Source organism: Kogia breviceps, chromosome 12 (genome assembly GCF_026419965.1).
Source record: "Kogia breviceps isolate mKogBre1 chromosome 12, mKogBre1 haplotype 1, whole genome shotgun sequence".
Lineage (NCBI taxonomy): Eukaryota > Metazoa > Chordata > Mammalia > Artiodactyla > Physeteridae > Kogia > Kogia breviceps.
Genome location: NC_081321.1, coordinates 5,990,233 through 6,010,799, shown reverse-complemented (window position 1 = coordinate 6,010,799; position 20,567 = coordinate 5,990,233). Strand labels below are relative to the sequence as shown.

General features: G+C 48.8%; 2 protein-coding genes across 8 annotated transcripts in view; one reads left to right on the top strand and one right to left on the bottom strand.

The window, feature by feature from the left end:
• COPS7A (COP9 signalosome subunit 7A) overlaps window positions 1-14,696 on the bottom strand; it is a 25,433-nt gene extending 10,737 nt beyond the window's left edge. Inside the window, exon 1 of one of the 4 annotated variants that reach the window (XM_067008650.1) lies at window positions 14,530-14,696. The gene's annotated coding sequence lies outside the window, so the exon portion shown is untranslated. The remainder of the gene's footprint in view (window positions 1-14,529) is intronic. The other 3 variants (XM_067008648.1, XM_059082594.2, XM_067008649.1) reach the window with 3 other exon arrangements.
• Window positions 13,958-20,567, top strand: PIANP (PILR alpha associated neural protein). 4 transcript variants are annotated; one of them, XM_067008645.1, is made up of 6 exons: window positions 13,958-14,207; window positions 16,392-16,451; window positions 16,697-17,208; window positions 17,956-18,037; window positions 18,817-19,038; window positions 19,357-20,567. In XM_067008645.1, exons 2-6 carry the CDS (start codon window positions 16,435-16,437, stop codon window positions 19,376-19,378), a joined length of 855 nt encoding a protein of 284 aa, XP_066864746.1. In that variant the 5' UTR covers window positions 13,958-14,207; window positions 16,392-16,434; the 3' UTR covers window positions 19,379-20,567. The 4 variants fall into 4 exon arrangements, with proteins under 4 accessions (XP_066864746.1, XP_058938575.1, XP_066864745.1 ...); XM_059082592.2 differs by lacking the exon at window positions 13,958-14,207 and adding an exon at window positions 14,251-14,690; XM_067008644.1 differs by lacking the exon at window positions 13,958-14,207 and adding an exon at window positions 15,746-16,014.

The following is a 20,567-nucleotide window of genomic DNA, read 5'->3' as shown; positions in this document are numbered from 1 at the left end:
TTTAGCACCTCTCATTGTCAGGCTTTTGTTCTAACTACTAGGGATATAGACAAAATAGATGCCCTCTTGGTGTTTACATTCTTGTGGTGAGACTCAGGCAATAAATACATAGGTCCACACATAAGTGGTCAGGAGAAAATTATGAAGCAAAAAAAAAAACAAGGAGGGGGATAGGGAATGCAAGAGACATTTGTTCTTTTGTATATGGTCATAAGGAAAGGCCTCTCTGATAAGGTGACAATGGAGCAGAGACTTTAAAAAAAGAAAAAGGAGCAAGTCATATGGATTTCTGTGGAGACAGTGTCCCAGGCAGAGCAAACTACAAGTGCCAAGTCTCTGAGATGAGAACACACTTGATGAGTATGAGGAACAGCAACGGGGCCTGTGTGGTGAGAGCAGAGTTGAAACAGGCTGGGACCTGGGACTCTTTGCTGCAGTGCTGCGACGCTTACAACTGGACAAACAGCTCCTGGAGCTACAAGATATAAAGAAACTATAAGGGACTAAAAATAACCATGTGTAAGCACAGTTGGGACAAATTATGGACAAAACGATACAAAAAGACCTAAAACCTCAACTGCCACTTCTGCAGAGCCAGGAGCAAAAACAGGGTACTGTGCATGCCCCCCTACCCCCACACAAAACACCACCTAAGGGGTAAGCAAAACACCTAAGCCACCACTCCGGCCTGACCCCCCCCCGACACACCCCCGACCATCACGTATAAGAAACCAGCTCGACCCGCCTTCGGGGAGCAAGCAATCAAGGGAAGCTGCTGTTTGTTCTCGCTACGGCCTGTGGCTGCAGGAGCCCCAGTAAAGCTTTGCCTGAATTTCTTGTCTGGCCTCTAGTCAATTTATATTGATCTGATACCCTAGTCGGTATCAGAGTGAGAAGGGAGAGAAGTAGTGGCTGAGGTGGGAGAGACAGCCCGGTGGCCAGGTCATATCAGGCCTTGTGGGTCATGGTAAGGACTTTGGCTCTTACTCTGGGTGAGGTGGGCCCCAGTGGAGGATTTGAGCAGAGGAGGAATAGGATCTGACCCATATGTTTAAAATATTGTGATGCTGCATGGACAGAAACAATGAGTTTATTTAGGAGGCTACTCCAGTGATCCAGGTGAGAGATTGTGGTGACTTAAATGAAGGTGGTAGCAGTGGAAGTGAGAAGTAGTTGGATTCTGAATTTAATTTAAAGCTGAGGATAACAGAATTTGCAAATGGATGAGATGTGAGGTGTAAAAAGAAAAGAAAGTTAAAAATTACATCCTACAGGCAAGCTGCACCAAGCTTTCAAAGTGCAGATCATTTTAATCTTATATAAACTTTTCCAAAAATTAGGAAAAGAAAGGACAGTTCATAACTCATTCTATGGGGCCAGAATTACTTTGATAACTAAACCAGAAAAGGGTAATACGAGAAAGGAAAATTGCAGGCCAATCTCACTTATTAACAGAGATACAAAAATCTTCAATAAAACAAGAGCAAACTGAATCTAGCAAAGTGCAAAAAAGATAATACACCAAGACTAACTTGAATTTATGTCAGGAATTTAAGGTTAGCTTAATATTAGAAAATACATTCATTTCATTCATCATTTTAATAGATTAAAGGAATAAATCACACAATCATCTCAATAAATACAGAAAAAGCATGTGATGAAATCAACATCCATTTGTGGTTAAAAAAAATATTTTTTTTTTAGAAAAGTAGAAGGGAACTTGTGTGAGTTCCCTGGTGGCCTAATGGGTAGGATTCCAGGCTTTCACTGCTGTGCGGCCAGGGTTCAATCCCTGGTTGGGGAACTGAGACCCTGCAAGCCACACAGTGTGGTCAAAAAAAGAGAAGAAAACTAGAAGTGAAATTGTACATCTGATAGAAGAATGCCTGGTACCACCAATTCTATTTAGTCTTGTAACAGGGATCCTAGACAGAGGAGTAAGAAAAGAAAGAAAGAAAAAAAAAAGGTAAAACAATTAGATTTAAAAAGAAATAAAGCAGTTATCATTTACAGAAAATGTCAAAATGTGATTGCATATGTAGAAAATTCAAAAGAATCTACAAATAAATTATTAGAATATGAGTTTAACAAGGTTGCTTAAGAAAATATAAAATCAATTAATATATTTATATATGAACAACAATCAGATGATGAATGATTTAAAAGTTACCCCTTGCAATACTATGAAAAATATCAAATATCAAGCTATAAATGTAACAAAACATGAGAAAGACCCATATGCAGCAAATTATTATTTATTGTGAGACACTGAAGACCTGAAATAAACGGAGAGATATTTCACATTCATAGATTAGAAGTCTCAATATCATGAAGAAGTCAGTTCTCCCTAAAGAGATTCATAGATTCAGTACAATCCTAATCAAAATCCCAACAGGCTTTTTTTGTGAGTGTATAAAACTGACAAACCAATTCTAAAATTTACATGGAGTTGCAAAAGGTCAAAAATAGCCTCTTGAAAATGAACAAGACTTATTTTACCAGATACCAGGACATAATTACAAAGCCATAATAATTAAGATAGTGTAGTACTGGCACAAGATAGATAGATAAATTGACCACTAGAACATAATACAGAGCTCAGAAAAATATCCACACATACATAGACACGATTTATGATAGATTTGCACATTCGAGCAGGAGAGAAAGGACACACATTTCAATGTTGCTGTGACAAGGGGGTCTCCATATGAAAAAATAAAACTGAACCCCTATCTCAAGCCATATACAAAAATCATTCCCTACTATGCTACAGACTAAATGTAAAAGGCAAATTAAAAGGGTTTTAGAAGATAATGTAGGGGAGTTCCCTGGTGGCCTAGTGGTTAGGATTCCAGGCTTTCACTGCCAAGGGCCCCAGTTCCATCCCTGGTTGGGGAACTAAGATCCCACAAGACATGTGGCATGGCCCCCAAAATAATAATAATGTAGAAGAATTTATTCACGAATTCAAGGTAGGAAAATCTTTCTTAAGACAAATACACTAACCATAAAGGAAAAGATTGATACATTTGACTGCATTAAAATCAAGAACATCTGTGCATCAAAAGACAAACCACAGAATAGAAGGAAGAATTTGTAACATTATCACCGACAAAGGATGTGTCCAGGATGTATAAAGAACTCCTACAAGTGAGTAAGAAAAAATCCTAACCATAAAAATTATAAATGTGAACGAAACAGTTGAACTAGCAATTCACAAGAGGAAATCCGTAAGGTCAACGAACATAGGAAAAAGTGCCCAACCTTATTTATAATTAGACGGATGCAAATTAAAACCATAATGAAATATCGCTGTATACACCAAAGTAGCCTAAACTAAAGTCTGAAAATATTGTGTTGACGGGTACATGGAACAAGAGAAACTCTCCTACACAGCTAATGAGAGGACAAGTGGTTCAACCACCGTGGAAAAGCGTTTAGCATTATCTAATAAAGTGGGAGATGCCCATCTATGATGCCGTAATTCACTGCTACACGTATAACAAATACACGTAGTATTATTACATGTGTATCTTCAAAAGTAGACAAAAGGAACTATATTGTTAAGGCATGTAGACACATACCGGGATATTACTAAGAAAATCAAGGAAGTGATTGCCATAAAAGTCAAAATACTACTGATCTACCATGAGGAGGGAATGGTATATGTTGGAGTAAGATCACAGAGGTCCTTTTTTTTTTTTTTTTTTTTTTTTTTTTTTTGTGGTATGCGGGCCTCTCACCGCTGTGGCCTCTCCCGTTGCGGAGCACAGGCTCCGGACGCGCAGGCCCAGCGGCCATGGCTCACGGGCCCAGCCGCTCCGCGGCACGTGGGATCCTCCCGGACCGGAGCACGAACCCGCGTCCCCTGCATCGGCAGGCGGACTCTCAACCACTGCGCCACCAGGGAAGCCCACAGAGGTCCTTTTTGAATACAGGCAAGGCTCTTTTAGTTGGCCTAGATGGTGGTTACATGAGTAACCATACTCTCTAAGCATTCCCTTTATAACTAGTCAATATACTTTATGTTCTCATTGCATTTATCTTTATGTGTTAGCTTTCACAATAAAAACTGGCTTTGAAAAGCATTTAATTCAACAACCACATGTGACAGAACTCCTAGCAAACTAGGAATAGAAGGGGGCTTCCTTAACTTGATAAAATTTAATACTAAAAAAAAAACCTACAGGGCTTCCCTGGTGGCGCAGTGTTTGAGAGTCCATCTGCCGATGCGGGGGACAGGGGTTCGTGCCCCGGTCCGGGAAGATCCCACGTGCCGCGGAGCGGCTGGGCCCGTGAGCCGTGGCCGCTGAGCCTGCGCATCCGGAGCCTGTGCTCCGCAACGGGAGAGGCCACGGCAGTGAGAGGCCCGCGTACAGCCAAAAAAAAAAAAAAAACCAACAAAACACTACAGCAAACACCATTCTTACTGGGAAAACGTTGGAAGATGTGGCTGTGATGGAAATGAAGAGGAACTAGCAAGGAAGACTGAGAAGGAGGAACCAGTGTGGTAGCACAAAATCAGGACAGCGTAGTATCATAAAAGTCAGGTAAGAAAGTGCTTCTAGAATGGGACACGATCACCTGTACCAAAGGCTGCTGATCACCAAGTAATATGACGCTGATAATTGGCATCTTGATTTGGAAACATGGAGGTCCCAGGTAGCCTTGACAAGAGGCATTTCAGCATAGTTTGGGCAGGAGCCTGACGGGAGTGGGTTCAAGCGAGATCAGGAGGGCGTCCATACATCAGGATACTATGGAGATGTGTGAAAGGATGGCAAGGCCCCCTATTGATTGCTATGGCAAGATAACAAAGATACTCCAAGTCGAAAAGGAAAGATGTAGAACAGTGTACATGGTATGGCAAGTCTATGTCAAATACATGGGGGAAAAAGAACTTGCATTACTGTTTGCTTGTGTGGGCATAAAAAGACTCTGGAAGAATATGTCGAAATTAGTCACGCTGGAGGCAGAAGATGGGAATTGGACAGATAGTGGATGGGGTGAGAATGAGAATTTTCACTACATACCTTTTTGTACATTGGAAACGTTTTTTTGCACATGGGAATGTATTACCAATTCAAAGTAATAAATCACAAAAATTAAAGCTTAAGTTAATAAAAGAGAAAGGGAAGGAGTGGGAGGAGAAGTGGAAGAGCTGGTGAACAGAGAGCATCTTCTGAGATCTTTGCCTGTAACGGGAAGCAGAGAAGGGCGGACGCTGGAGGGGAAACGTGAAGCTAACCAGGGTTTGTTTCAGGCTTAAACTGCATGAAGTTACAGTGTGTGTACGTGCTGCTGGGCGTAATCAAGCAGAGAGGAGGAGAGCGATGCGGCAGGAGAGGGAGGGACAGTCACTGGAGTGATGGCTTTGGGTGGTTGAAAAGGCCTGGGATCCCTCCCAGAAGGAGGTGTGGCTGGGAGGCGGTGGTGCAAGTGGGGAGGTTCTCTTCTGCTTCTATTTTCTCAAAAAAGCAACACGTGAGATCATCAGCTGGCTGAGAGTGAGAAGGGTTCAGGAGAACCTACATTTGAGGACAGGAAACAGACAGAAATTGACCCTGACAAATACTGGGGAGTCCCAGTGAGCGCAGAGATAATGATAAAGATACCAGCAGAGCCAGGCACAAGGAGAGAATTTAAGGACTGTGGAGTGTGAGAAGGTCCTCAAATTCATCTGAAGACACATGTACCTCTCTGTGTTTCATTGTCTCCCTGGCTCCATTCTAAGTTTCCACGAAGAGAGTGATGACTTTGTTCTTGCTCTCCACCACGCCCCAGACTGTAACACAGTACCCAGCGTGTAGTAGGTGTTCAAAAAATAGTCACTGAAAGAATGAATCAATCGAGAATATGAGAAATCATTCATAATGACCCAAAGTCTTCAGTGTAAAAGTCACTTACACTGCTAGTGAATATTCACTTGATAAATCTGACCCACACCCATCATATCCTCAGGATGCAGCTGGGGCTCACTGGGGCCTAGGATTTGCACACCCTGCCTGACATGGCCCGGTTTGCCTCCGGTGTGCACCATCTTTCCCTGCCACTGGGAGACACTAGGAGGAGGGCTCACTCACTGTCTTCTGAGCTCGGAATAAAGGGCTGTCAGGGACAGACAAGCAGGAGGGCAGCCACCACAGATGCTGGTCAGAACAGCAGGTTTCCTTCCGGGAGGAGAGCGGGTCAGGCTACTGATAGCAATTAACACAGGGGATGAGGGGTGAGAGTCTGGAGGGGCCAGGGTGTAAGCAGAGACTTGGCTTAAAGCATTCTGCACAGGGAAGAGATCAGGGAGAGCAGGCAGAGAGACCGGAAAGGCAGTGGAGAGCAGAGGAGAGAATGAACAGCTTGGAGTGGGCAGGGGTCCCAGGTGAAGTTTGCTAAGCAATAAACATTGAGCATCTACTATCTGCCAGGTGCCAAGGAAAGATACAGGGTAAACAAGGCAAATGAGGTCTTTGTTCTCTAGCGTATGTGGGGGTGGGTGGGGTCAGACAATAAACAGTAAACAAATATAAGATCATTTCAGAGAGTGATGAGTTGGAAAAACAGTGAACCGTACTAATGAGACAGAGTGGGTGGCTGAATGACAAGAGGGGGCCAATTAGGTGAAGATGCCGGGGGCAAAGGATTCCAGGAAGAGGGCATGAAAAGTACAGGGGTGCCAAGAGGATAATTCAGATGTTTAGAACATCAAGAAGTTTGATCTGGCACATTGTTTGACTATGGAGGAGTAGGAGTTGGAGAGCCTCTCCTAACAAGGAGTTCAGATTTACTCCAAGCACAATGAAAAGCCACTCAAATATTTTAAGCAGGCAAGAATGATACAATTTAGATTTTCAAAACATTACTAGAGGCCTACCTGCTCTTTGGTGGGGCTAATGGAGGGCTCTGGGAGGGCTCACGCCCAGGATCACTTCCCAGAACTTCTGCTGCCAGTGTCCTTGTCCCCACGGTGAGCCACAGCCACCCGCTGCCTCTGCAGGAGATCTCCAACACTAGCAGCAGATAAGCCAACATTTCCAGTTAAAGGTGCTTAATCCTAGTGCTGAACTTTCTTTGGAGGAATCCAATCAAGGGGGCTTGGGTCCACAGTCAAATCACTGCCCACAACAGGTGAAAGGTGACACCGAGTGTGAAAAGTTCGCCTGTTTTGAAAGGAATCTCAAGAAAGAATGGCTGAACTAAAAACCAAGCTGACAGGAAAAGTGGGGCCAGGAGGAGGGATAGAGACAGGACATTCTAGAGCCTTCTAGGGGCTCTTATCAAGAATAGATGCGTTAGAGAGCAGACAGCAGAAGCAAGAAGAACAATCCTGCAGCCTGTAGAACAAAAACCACATTCACAGAAAGATAGACAAGATGAAAAGGCAGAGGGCTATGTACCAGATGAAGGAACAAGATAAAACCCCAGAAAAACAACTAAATGAAGTGGAGATAGGCAACCTTCCAGAAAAAGAATTCAGAATAATGATAGTGAATATGATCCAGGACCTTGAAAAAAGAACGGAGGCAAAGATAGAGAAGATGCAAGAAATGTTTAACAAAGACCTAGAAGAATGAAAGAACAAACAAACAGAGATGAACAATACAATAACTGAAATGAAAAATACACTAGAAGGAATCAATAGAATAACTGAGGCAGAAGAACGGATAAGTGACCTGGAAGACAGAATGGTGGCATTCACTGCTGTGGAACAGAATAAAGAAAAAAGAATGAAAAGAAATGAAGACAGCCTAAGAGACCTCTGGGACAACATTAAATGCAACAACATTCGCATTATAGGGGTCCCAGAAGGAGAAGAGAGAGAAAGGACCCGAGAAAATATTTGAAGAGATTATAGTTGAAAACTTCCCTAACATGGGAAAGGAAATAGCCACCCAAGTCCAGGAAGTGCAGCGAGTCCCATGCAGGACAAACCCAAGGAGAAACACGCCGAGACACATAGTAATCAAATTGGCAAAAATTAAAGACAAAGAAAAATTATTGAATGCAGCAAGGGAAAAATGACAAATAACATACAAGGGAACTCCCGTAAGGTTAACAGCTGATTTCTCAGCAGAAACTCTGCAAGCCAGAAGGGAGTGGCAGGACATATTTAAAGTGATGAAAGGGAAGAACCTACGACCAAGATTACTCTACCCGGCAAGGATCTCATTCAGATTCGATGGAGAAATCAAAAGCTTTACAGACAAGCAAAAGCTAAGAGAATTCAGCCTCACCAAACCAGCTCTACAACAAATGCTAAAGGAACTTCTCTAAGTGGGAAACACAAGAGAAGAAAAGGACCTACAAAAACAAACCCAAAACAATTAAAAAAATGGTAATAGAAACATACGTACCAATAATTACCTTAAACGTGATGGAATAAATGCACCAACCAAAAGACACAGACTTGCTGAATGGATACAAAAACAAGACCCATATATATGCTGTCTACAAGAGACCCACTTCAGACCTAGGGACACATACAGACTGAAAGTGAGGGGATGGAAAAAGATATTCCATGCAAATGGAAATCAAAAGAAAGCTGGAGTAGCAATACTCATATCAGATAAAATAGACTTTAAAATAAAGAATGTTACAAGAGACAAGGAAGGACACTACATAATGATCAAGGGATCAATCCAAGAAGAAGATATAACAATTATAAATATAGATGCACCCAACATAGGAGCACCTCAATACATAAGGCAACTGCTCACAGCTATAAAAGAGGAAATCGACAGTAAAACAATAACAGTGAGGGACTTTAACACCTCACTGACACCAATGGACAGATCATCCAAACAGGAAATTGATAAGGAAACACAAGCTTTAAATGACACAATAGACCAGATAGAGTTAATTGATATTTAGAGGACATTCCATTCAAAAACAGCAGATTACACTTTCTTCTCAAGTGCGCATGGAACATTCTCCAGGATAGATCAAATCGTGGGTCACAAATCAAGCCTCAGTAAATTTAAGAAAATTGAAATCATATCAAGCATCCTTTCTGACCACAACGCTATGAGATTAGAAATCAGTTACAGGGAAAAAAACGTTAAAAACACAAACACATGGAGGCTAAACAATACGTTACTAAATAACCAAGAGATCACTGAAGAAATCAAAGAGGAAATCAAAAAATACCTAGAGACAAATGACAATGAAAACACAATGATCCAAAACCTATGGGATGCAGCAAAAGCAGTTCTAAGAGGGAAGTTTATAGCTATCCAAGCATACCTCAAGAAACAAGAAAAATCTCAAATAAACAATCTAACCTTACACCTAAAGGAACTAGAGAAAGAAGAACAAACAAAAACCCAAGTTGCCAGAAGGAAATAAATCATAAAGAACAGAACAGAAAAAGATGAAATAGAAACAAAGAAAACAATAGCAAAGATCAATAAAACTAAAAGATGGTTCTTTGAGAAGATAAACAAAATTGACAAACCATCAGCCAGACTCATCAAGAAAAAGAGGGAGAGGACTCAAATCAATAAAATTAGAAATGAAAAAGGAGAAGTGACAACAGACACCACAGAAATACAAAGCATCTAAGAGACTACTAAAAGCAACTCTATGCCAATAAAATCGACAACCTGGAAGAAATGGACAAATTCTTAGAAAGGTATAACCTTCCAAGACTGAACCAGGAAGAAAGAGAAAATATGAACACACCAATCACAAGTAATGAAATTGAAACTGTGATTAAAAATCTTCCAGCAGACAAAAGTACAGGACCAGATGGCTTCACAGGCGAATTCTATCAAACATTTAGAGAAGAGCTTACACCCATCCTTCTCAAACTCTTCCAAAAAATTGCAGAGGAAGGAACACTCCCAAACTCATTCTATGACACCACCATCACCTTGATACCAAAACCAGACAAAGATACTACAAAAAAAGAAAATTACAGACCAATTAACACTGATGAATACAGATGCAAAAATCCTCAACAAAATACTAGCAAACAGAATCCAACAACACATTAAAAGGATCATACACCATGATCAAGTGGGATTTATCCCAGAGATGCAAGGATTCTTCAATATACGCAAATCAATCAATGTGATACACCATATTAACAAACTGAAGAATAAACACCATATGATCATCGCAATAGATGTAGAAAAAGCTTCTGACAAAATTCAACACCCATTTATGATAAAAACTCTCCAGAAAGTTGGCATAGAGGGAACCTACCTCAACATAATAAAGGCCATATATGACAAACACACAGCAAACATCATTCTCAATGGTGAAAAACTGAAAGCATTTCCTCTAAGATCAGGAACAAGACAAGGATGTCCACTCTCACCACTATTATTCAACATAGTTTTGGAAGTCCTAGCCACGGCAATCAGAGAAGAAAAAGAAATAAAAGGAATCCAAATTGGAAAAGAAGTAAAACTGTCACTTTTTGCAGATGACATGATACTATACATAGAGAATCCCAAAGATGCCAACAGAAAACTACTAGAGCTAATCTATGAATTTGGTAAAGTTGCAGGATACAAAATTAATGCACAGAAATCTCTTGCATTCCTATACACTAATGATGAAAAATCTGAAAGAGAAATTAAGGAAACACTCCCATTTACCACTGCAACAAAAAGAATAAAATACTTAGGAATAAACCTACCTAGGGAGACAAAAGACCTGTATGCAGAAACTATAAGACACTGATGAAAGAAATTAAAGATGATACAAACACATGAAGAGATATACCATGTTCTTGGATTGGAAGAATCAACATTGTGAAAATGACTATACTACCCAAAGCAATCTACAGATTCAATGCAATCCCTATCAAATTACCAATGGCATTTTTTACAGAACTAGAACAAAAAATCTTAAAATTTGTATGGAGACACAAAAGACCCTGAATAGCCAAAGCAGTCTTGAGAGAAAAAAACGGAGCTGGAGAAATCAGACTCCCTGACTTCAGACTATACTACAAAGCTACAGTAATCAAGACAATATGGTACTGGCACAAAAACAGAAATATAGATCAGTGGAACAGGATATAAAGCCCAGAGATAAACCCACTCACCTATGGCCAACTAATCTATGACAAAGGAGGCAAGGATATACAATGGAGAAAAGACATCTCTTCAATAAGTGGTGCTGGGAAAACTGGACAGCTACATGTAAAAGAATGAAATTAGAACACTCCCTAACACCATACACAAAAATAAACTCTAAATGGATTAGAGACCTAAATGTAAGACCAGACAGTATAAAACTCTTAGAGGAAAACCTAGGAAGAACACTCCACCTCCTTGAGTAATGGAAGTAAAAACAAAAATAGGGCTTCCCTGGTGGTGCAGTGGTTGAGAATCAGCCTGCTAATGCAGGGAACACGGGTTCGAGCCCTGGTCTGGGAGGATCCCACATGCCGTGGAGCAACTGGGCCCGTGAGCCACAGCTACTGAGCCTGCACGTCTGGAGCCTGTGCTCCGCAATAAGAGAGGCCGCAATAGTGAAAGGCCCGTGCACCGTGATGAGGAGTGGCCCCTGCTTGCCACAACTAGAGGAAGCCCTTGCACAGAAACACAGACCCAACACAGCAAAAATAAATAAATAAATAATTAAACAAAACAAGACAAAAATAAACAAATGGAACCTAATGAAACTTAAAAGCTTTTGCAAAGCAAAGGAAACTACAAACAAGACGAAAAGACAGCCCTCAGAATGGAAGAAAATATTCGCAAACGAATCAACGGACAAAGGATTAATCTCCAAAACATATAAACAGCTCATGCAGCTCAATATTAAAAAAACAAACAACCCAATCCAAAAATGGGCAGAAGACCTAAACAGACATTTCTCCAAAGAAGACATACAGATGGCCAAGAAGCACATGAAAAGCTGCTCAACATCACTCATTATTAGAGAAATGCAAATCAAAACTACAATGAGATATAACCTCACACCAGTTACAATGGGCATCGTCAGAAAATCTACAAACAACAAATGCTGAAGAGGGTGTGGAGGAAAGGGAACCCTCCTGCACTGTTGGTGGGAATGTAAATTGATACAGCCACTATGGAGAACAGTCTGGAGGTTTCTTAAAAAACTAAAAATAGAACTACCATATGACCCAGCAATCCCACTACTGGGCATATACCCAGAGAAAACCATAATTCAAAAAGACACATGCACCCCAATGTTCACTGCAGCACTATTTACAATAGCCAGGTCATGAAAGCAACCTAAATGCCCGTTGACAGATGAATGGATAAAGAAGTTGTGGCACATATATACAATGGAATATTACTCAGCCATTAAAAGGAACGAAATTGGGTCATTTGTAGAGACGTGGATGGATCTAGAGACTGTCATACAGAGTGAAGTAAGTCAGAAAGAGAAAAACAAATATCGTATATTAATGCATGTATGTGGAACCTAGAAAAATGGTACAGATGAACCGGTTTGCAGGGCAGAAATTGAGACACAGATGTAGAGAACAAACGTATGGACACCAAGGGGGTAAAGCCACGGGGGGGTGAGGATGGTGGTGGTGGGATGAATTGGGGGATTGGGATTGACATGTAGACACTGATACATATAAAATGGATAACTAATAAGAACCTGCTGTATAAAAAAATTACTAGATATTGTGAAGACTAGTTTGTAAAGGGCAAAGGCAGAAGCAACAAGATTCTAGCAAGGTTATAACAATGATGGAGAGGAGAGGAATTCAGGGCATATTTTAGATGCAGAGCTCACAGGACTTGCTGAAGAATTAGATACACGGTGGGAATCAGTGAGAAAAGGGAAAGGGAGGAAGGATGTTTCCTAGGTCTTTAGCCTGAACAAGCAGAAGCCATCATATCCCAGGATGGGGAACACTGCTGGGAGAGAAATGGATTGGTGGGGGGCAGCAGTGGTAATGTGAGACATCTATTTGAGCCATATGAGCTTTGTACAGCTATTAGGCACCCAAGTGGAGATGTCAAGTAGGCTGTTGGATAAATGAGTCTGGAGCGCTGGATGTAAATTTAGGACTTGCTGACATTTACATAGTATTTAAGCCCTGGGACTGGATGACATCACTGGACAGAGAATGTGGAACGAGAAGGGGGCCAAGGACTAAGCCCTAGGAAGCTCTAACATTTAGAGGTCAAGCAGAAGATGGAGAAGGAAAAGCCAGGGAGGTTGAAGGGAAACTAGAAGAGTGTGGTGTCCTAGAAGTGCAACTCAAGTAAAACAGGGTAACCTGAAAGCGCGGGGGAGGGGGTAGGACAGGATGAGAGTGGGGTCAGGGGAAGCCCACTTAGAGAGGTTAGGGAAGGCCTCGCAGAGGAGGTGACATTGGATCTAAGTGAAATTTTAATGAAATGAGTGAATCATTGTGAAAAGCCAGGCAGTGGGAACAGCAAATGCAAAGGCCCTGTGGCAGGTGAAGCCCTTCTAATTCTAGGAACATAGATCAGGTCCAGTGTGGCTGGGGCATGAAGAGTGTTAGGAGGGGCGGGGGCGGGTTATACAGGGCCCTGTAAGTCACGGTGAGGAGTTTGGATACCCTGAGCGCTAGAAAAGCTGAGTAATGCAACTCGGTATACCTATTTTAAAGATCGTTTGGTTTGCTTCGGGGAGAATGCATTGCAGCAGGACCAGAATGGAATCAGGGGATCAAGCTGTTGGGATAATCCAAGGTCTCCACTCCCACCCTCACCCCGACCTCATCCCCGGTACTCAGCACTCTGCAGCAGGAGCGAAACAGAGTTGGGGTCACAGAGCTTTGGGTGACTCAGAATCTCAGAGATTGACTGGGGCAACCAAGGGTGTCCATGGAGTTGGGGTGAAGGGTGGAGAAGCCCGCCACCGGAACCCGGGGAATCGGACGGTGCTCACCCTCCGCCGCCCTCTCGCGTTCTCCACCTGGGACGCAGCCGGGCGCGGCTCCCCAGGCGCGGCAGCGGGAGGGTTAAACAACGCGGGAGGGGGAGAGGCGGAGACCGAGCGCTCCGAGCTGCCGCGCCGAGCCCCGCCGGGCCGAGCGCAGCCCGAGCCGAGCCGAGCCGAGCCGAGCATCTCCCGCCGCCGCCGCCCCGCGCCCCGGGCGCCCGCCCCCACCCTCTACAGCACCCCGCTGCCCTCGGAACCCCCCGACCATGCCCAGTGCCCCACCCGCTCCCACGACCCCCCAGCCCGGCGCAGCCCCGAGCTCCCGCAGCCGTCGCGCCGCCGCGCCGGGCATGCAGGTGAGCGAGAGGGACTCCCACGCCCCCGCCCGAGGGAGCCCGGCCCTGCCCTCCCCGACTCCGCGCCTTTCGCCCCCCGCCCCTCCCGGCGCCGACCCTCGCCCGGCTCGAGCCTCCAGCCCATAAGCGCGCCCTCCCCACCACGCTTTCCTTCGCTCCGCGGGTCCCGACTCCATCCCTCCCTCCTGGCGCAGCGGCCGCCGTCCCCGCCGCCGCCTTCCTCCCGCCTTGGGCTCAGCCCCCGGCTCGGCTCCTTGCACCCTCCTGCCTCGGCTTGCCTTCCTGCTCTCGGCGCTCCCGCCCGAGGAGACCCCTCGCCTACCTCCCGGTCCTCGTCCCCCGCCCCCCTTGTCGCTTTCCAGCCCTGTCCGGGGAGCGTGGGCCGGTGGGAGGGGTGGGCTCGCGGCCGCGCTGGGGATGGGGCCCGGTTCCCCCAGCCCGAGGCTCCCGCCCCACCCCCAGCTCGTCTCCTGCGCACAACAGGTCGGTGAGGAGCGAGGGGAGGGTGGGGCGGCGCGCCAGCCTGGGGACTTGGGGCTTCCTGGAGGGGGTGGCTAAGGGGTGCGGGGTCCGGGGGCTGGAGATGACGTTGGTTGGGGAGGGGGGAAAGCACAGGCGGAGAGGCGAGTGGGTCCTGGAGTCAGCTGGCCGCAGACGTCCCTGGGAGCCCTCTTCCCCTCCCCTGGCTCACACGCCTTCCTCTGTCCCTGCAGCTTCGCTCTTTTCCCGGTTCCGTCTCCCTTCTTCCCACCAGGCCCCCATCCCTGCCTCTCTCCGTAGCTCCGTATCCCTTTCCGTTGGAAGAAACAATTTCCATCTCCTCCATCTTTGCTGTTCCCGTTTTCCGTCCCCCGTCCCCTCCTTGTCTCATTTTGTCTTCAGTACCACGTTCTCTCCTTTCCCCCTTCCTTCCTCCCCGTCCCTGGTCTCCTCCATCCCTCTTCGCCCTTCCCCTTCCACGATCTCCACTTCCCATCCTGCCTGGGCCTTTCCTTCCTCCTCCTCCTGCCCTTCCTGCTTCTTCCCGGCTCCTGTGCCCGCTTCACCCTCTCAGCTTCCCTCCCTGACCTCTCCTCTCATCCTCAGCGTCCCCCGGCTGCCGATCTTCTCTGCGGCCCCCCAGTCCGTTCTTTCAGGACTAGCCCCCTTTACCTCCTTCCTCTTCACCTTTCTCTTCCCTTCTCACGCCTGACCAGCCTTCCCTTTCTCAGGCCATCATCCCTTCACATCTCTCCCCACAGCCCACTTGCCCGATCCCTTCCCCAGACTCTCCCACCTTTACTCCCCTGTTATTCTCTGAGAGTGCTTGGTGTCCAGATTTAGACCCAGAACCCAGAGGACACCAAGTGTCAGATCCTCATTCACTGGGGAGCCTGCTGCTGCCGCCGCCTGGATCCACCACCCTCAGCTCTGAGAACATGTCCTCCTCTTTCAAAACCATCCATCCCGATTCTCCCAGGACTCTTTACCCAGGAGAGCTACGTTTGAGGGGGGGTGGCCTCTGCCCAACTCCACCTCCCCTCAGAGGGCACCTCTGCATTTGGATGATCGAACATTGAGCAGATATTATATTCTGTAGTTTTTCTCCCGCCCACCTCTCTCTTTCCTTCCATCCCTCCATCTCCTCTTCCCCTGCTCCTGAAGATGAGCTTCCTGGGGCCGTTCAGTCGTAAGCGAAATGCCTCAGACAACAAGTGGGGGGGGGGGCAGGCTGGGACGCTCCCCCTGTGCGGCCGCACACACGTTCACACACTCGCTCAGACTGACTTCCTCTTCCCTCCCCCACTCAGACTCCCTCCCTCCCTCGGTAGGTGCTCAAGGAATCACAAGGTTCTTGGCTCTAAATTAAGATCTAAGAAAAGCTAGGAGCTGTGGGCAGAGGAAGTGAGAGGGAAGGAAGCCAGAGAAGTGAGGGTAGACCCTGGGGTGGGGAGGTAACGGGGACCCCGGAAGTTGTGTAGGTAGGGGCCTGGGGCTAGACAGGGGACCATTCTGGGGGTTCTGCTCCCCGCCCCCCGCAAGAGGATGCTAGGCAGGGGTGGGTCCTGAGTGGCCGCAGCATAGCTGGCAGCCGCAGCATAGCTGGCAGCCACAGCTGGGAGGGGAGCTGGAGGGGAGCTGGTGGATGGATGGGCTGGGGAAGTCAGGGCAGGGTTGGGATGTGACGACCTCTCTCTCCCCCAGTAAAAGCCGAAAATCTGGGTCATCTCTGAGGACGATCTTGGACATGGAGTCCAGAATGTGGTAAGTCTGGCCCAGCAGGGGAAGCTTGGAAGCCACTTTCCCTGGGGTCTTGGCCCTTTCCCTGGTAGGCCCACCGGGGGCCTTCCATCCTGAGGGCTAGAGCCTAGGAAGATGGGAAATGAGACCGGTCTTCCCAAGGCCCACCTACTTTTTGCACAGCGTGTTGGAGGGAGGCAGCCTGTCCTCTGCACACATAAGCCCCAGATGGCCTCGGTTTCACCCGCGCTCTCTCTCCCTTCCCGCAGGCCGGCACTGCTGCTGTCCCGTCTCCTCCCTCTCTGGCCACTGCTGTTGCTGCCCCTCCCACCACCTGCTCAAGGTTCCTCCTCCTCCCCTCGGACCCCACCAGCCCCAGCCCGGCCCCCCTGTGCCCGGGGAGGGCCCTCAGCCCCACGCCATGTGTGCGTGTGGGAGCGGGCACCCCCACCGAGCCGCTCCCCGCGGGTCCCAAGATCACGTCGGCAAGTCCTGCCGGGCACCTCGCCCCCGGCCACCCCATCAGGCTTTGAAGAGGGGCCACCCTCATCCCAGTACCCCTGGGCTATTGTGTGGGGTCCTACAGTGTCTCGAGAGGATGGGGGGGACCCCAACCCTGCCAATCCTGGATTTCTGCCCCTGGACTATGGCTTCGCAGCCCCGCATGGGCTGGCCACCCCACACCCCAACTCAGACTCCATGCGGGGTGATGGAGATGGGCTTAGCCTTGGAGAAGCACCTGCCACCCTGCGGCCGGTCCTGTTCGGGGGCCGCGGGGAAGGTGAGTGGGAGTTGGGGAGGTTGGTAGGGATTTGGGGGTGGGGAGGCTGCCTGAAGACTCTACAGGAAGCAGCAGAGGTCCTGCCTGTTAGCTCCTTCCACAAATGTGTCGGGCACGAACCCTGGCACAGGAGGCCGAGATGAAGATGCATCTGAGCCTCAGAGGAGCTCCAGTCCACTGGAGACGACGGATGTGTAAACACTTGGGGACGCGTCAATGTAATTAACGCTCTAATGGAGGCGCGCACAGCATGTTTTTAGGCAGAGAGAGAAGGGAGAGACTACTTCTGCCTGGGGCTCAGGACACCCTCCAAGAATTGACATTTAAGCTGGACCTTGGAAACAGTGGAAGTATTCCAGGCAGAGGAAATGAACGAGCCCTTCAGGGTGACATCTCGGCTCAGGGAGCGCTGAGACTGGGCCAGTGGTCTGGGGGTGGGGCCAGGGTGGAGATGGGCGTTTCCAGCCCCCAGTTTCTGTGCAGAGAGAGAAGTTCTCTCTGATCTTGGAACCTCCTCCTCATCCCATATATACAGAAGATTTGGGGAAGTGGAGATAAAGGATCTGGGAGGAAAAGAGCTGAAAACTCTGGGGAAAGCTGATGATAAAAATAAAGCGGGGAGGCTCCAGAGAAGCAGAAAGAGTTGGGCGACGTGGCTTCAAACGGCAACACTCCAACCCCACCCCCAGCCTCTCTCGGCTCCCCCCACCTCAGGCCTCCCTAAAAATTTCTCCCTACCCCAAGCAGGTGTGGACCCTCAGCTCTATGTCACAATTACCATCTCCGTCATCATTGTTCTCGTGGCCACCGGCATCATCTGCAAGTTCTGGTAAGCTGGGGTGGGGGGAGGAGATGCTGGCATCCCCATCAATGTTTGGCTGGAAGGAGGGAAGGAGCCAGGGCGGCAGTTTTGCTGGCGGTGGGATAGGAAGTGGTGGATTAAGGCAAGCCTTTGGGAAAAGGTAGGAAGGTTTCGGGTGGGGGAAGCTCTGAGAAATGAGTGCAGATTCCTTCTGGGGAAATACAAGGGTGATGGGAGATGGGGGGGGGAGTCATTTGTGTGCGCGGGGGCTTTGGTGGCTACCCCTTGTCCCCGTACCCTCCACGACCCATCCTGCAGAGCCCCTTCTTAAGGCTGCCTGCGGAGGAGGGAGAAAAATCCGAGCTTCCTTTGCACACACTTAATGTCGGGTCGCTCAGTCCTTCCCACTGTACTGTAAGAATCATTAGACTCAGGTGTCCAGGTCATTAGCTTGACTTTGAACTAGAGCTCAACCTGCCAGGCGCCTGCTGCGGAGGGAAATGGCTCTGCTGGGTATGCGTGGGGGAGAGGCGGTTCTGGGGGACTCTGTCTGTGGGGAGGGGCTACTCATTCTGTGGATCTGAACCAGGTGAGAGGGTGGCTTAGATTCCCGGGCCCCCTGGCGGGGACAGGAAGTGGTTTTGTGGACGCGGTCTCAGAACGCGGGGCTTAGGGACCTGTTAGAGGCTGGTTTCTCTGCTGTAGGATGTTGCAGGTGCCTGAGGGAGGCTAGGGGTGGGCAGCGCTGGAAGCCCAGCTTGGGGCTTCCTGAGTGTGTGAGAACCTCTTTCCTTCCGGGGCACCAGCTGGGACCGCAGCCAGAAGCGGCGCAGGCCCTCTGGGCAGCAAGGTGCCCTGAGGCAGGAGGAGAGCCAGCAGCCCTTGACAGACCTGTCCCCAGCCGGGGTCACTGTGCTGGGGGCCTTCGGGGACTCGCCCACCCCCACCCCTGACCACGAGGAGCCCCGAGGGGGACCCCGGCCTGGGATGCCCCAGCCCAAGGGGGCTCCGGCCTTCCAGCTGCACCGGTGAGGGCAGGGCAGAGGGCTGGGAGGGCGGGCCGGGGACGCATCTCGGGGCTGCGATTGTGGGATCGGGGCGCTCCCTCCCGGGTGGGTGGAAAGGCGGCAGACCTGCCCCCCACCCGCACCCCGGGAGGCTGGACCCCTCCTCTCCGGGGGCACCCTTCCATCTCCCTCTGTCTGTGGCTCCGTGTCCTGTTCTCATGCCTCCATTTAACTCCAACTCTGCCCTCTTAACCTTGGTCCCTTTTATTTCTTGGACTGCCCTCTCGAGTCTGGCCTGCCTCTTGGTTCCTGACGGCGCCCTTTCCCTTTTCCTCTCAGGATTCCCTTGGTGAATCTGTGATGCCCCCCAAGGCTGGGCTGCCACCGAGCAGGGGGCCAAGGGGCCGGCACAGCCCCCATCCCGCTGAGGGCAGGGCGGCCGCGGGCACCTCGGAACGCTCGCTAGCCCGCGGGTGAGCGCACCTGCTGGGCCTCTTTAGGTGGGGGCCTCACGTGGCTGTGGCTTCTGGCCCCCGGCCCCGGCCCGGCACACTCACACGAGAGCCTTGCACACTCACCTCTCCCCTCACGAGCCACCGCGCACACTCACGCTCTCGTACGGCCCGTCTCCCTGGCCGCGTCTCTCCCCCCGCCGCGGATCCCTCACATCCTCCCTTTCGTCTCACACCGTTGCCTTTGTCTTCTCCCACGTGCCACCCATCGCTCGGTGGCCCAGCGCTCAGAGGTCAGTGGGCGACTCCCGTGGACCCCCGTGTGCATGTCCCAGCCCCGCGCTGTGGCGCTGTGTGTCGCTCTCGCCTCATGAACACCCACTGATGGAGTTTCTGTGGCCCCTGCATGCTGCCCCGGAGGTGGGTGGGAGGTGAGCTGGGGGCCCCTTGGACCTCCATCCGTCACGGTCCCGTCCCGCTCGCGTCCTGTGTTTCGCCGTCTCCCCCATCCCGCTCCGAGGGCGCGAGCACCCCTTACCCTGAGGGCTCCCTGCGGGAATGGGAGTACTCAGGGCCCAAACTCCCAGCCCCTCCACTGCTAAGTTCTGTTGTCTGGGAGATGGCTTGTGGGGAGTCACCTGCTGCACTACATGAGAAAGGGGCTCCCATTTGCCCTCCCCTGCCTCCCTCCCAAGTCCTTCTGTCTTGTCTGTCCTGGCTGTCTGTGTGTGTCGCTCTGGAATTCAGAGCCCCCTGAGCCAGTCCTCCACTTTCCGGCCTCCCCGAGGGCCTCCCTGACTCCACCTAGGCTGCCGGGGACGGAGCCGGCTGGTTCAAGGCCTTTGGGAGCTCAGCCTCCCGATCTGCCCCCCCCCTCCCACCTTGGTTCCTCCACTCTCCCTCCTTTTGCACCGTCCCCCCCCTCGGGTTTGTCCTGACTTCTCATGGCTTTCCCACCTTCCTTCCTACTTCCCTCTCTTACCTGGCTCCTATGCTGTGATATATATTTTTGTATTATCTCTTTCTTCTTGTGGTGATAATCTTGAATTCTTGTGGGATGTAAGTTTCAGAATTTTCAAATAAAGCCTTTGCAAGATA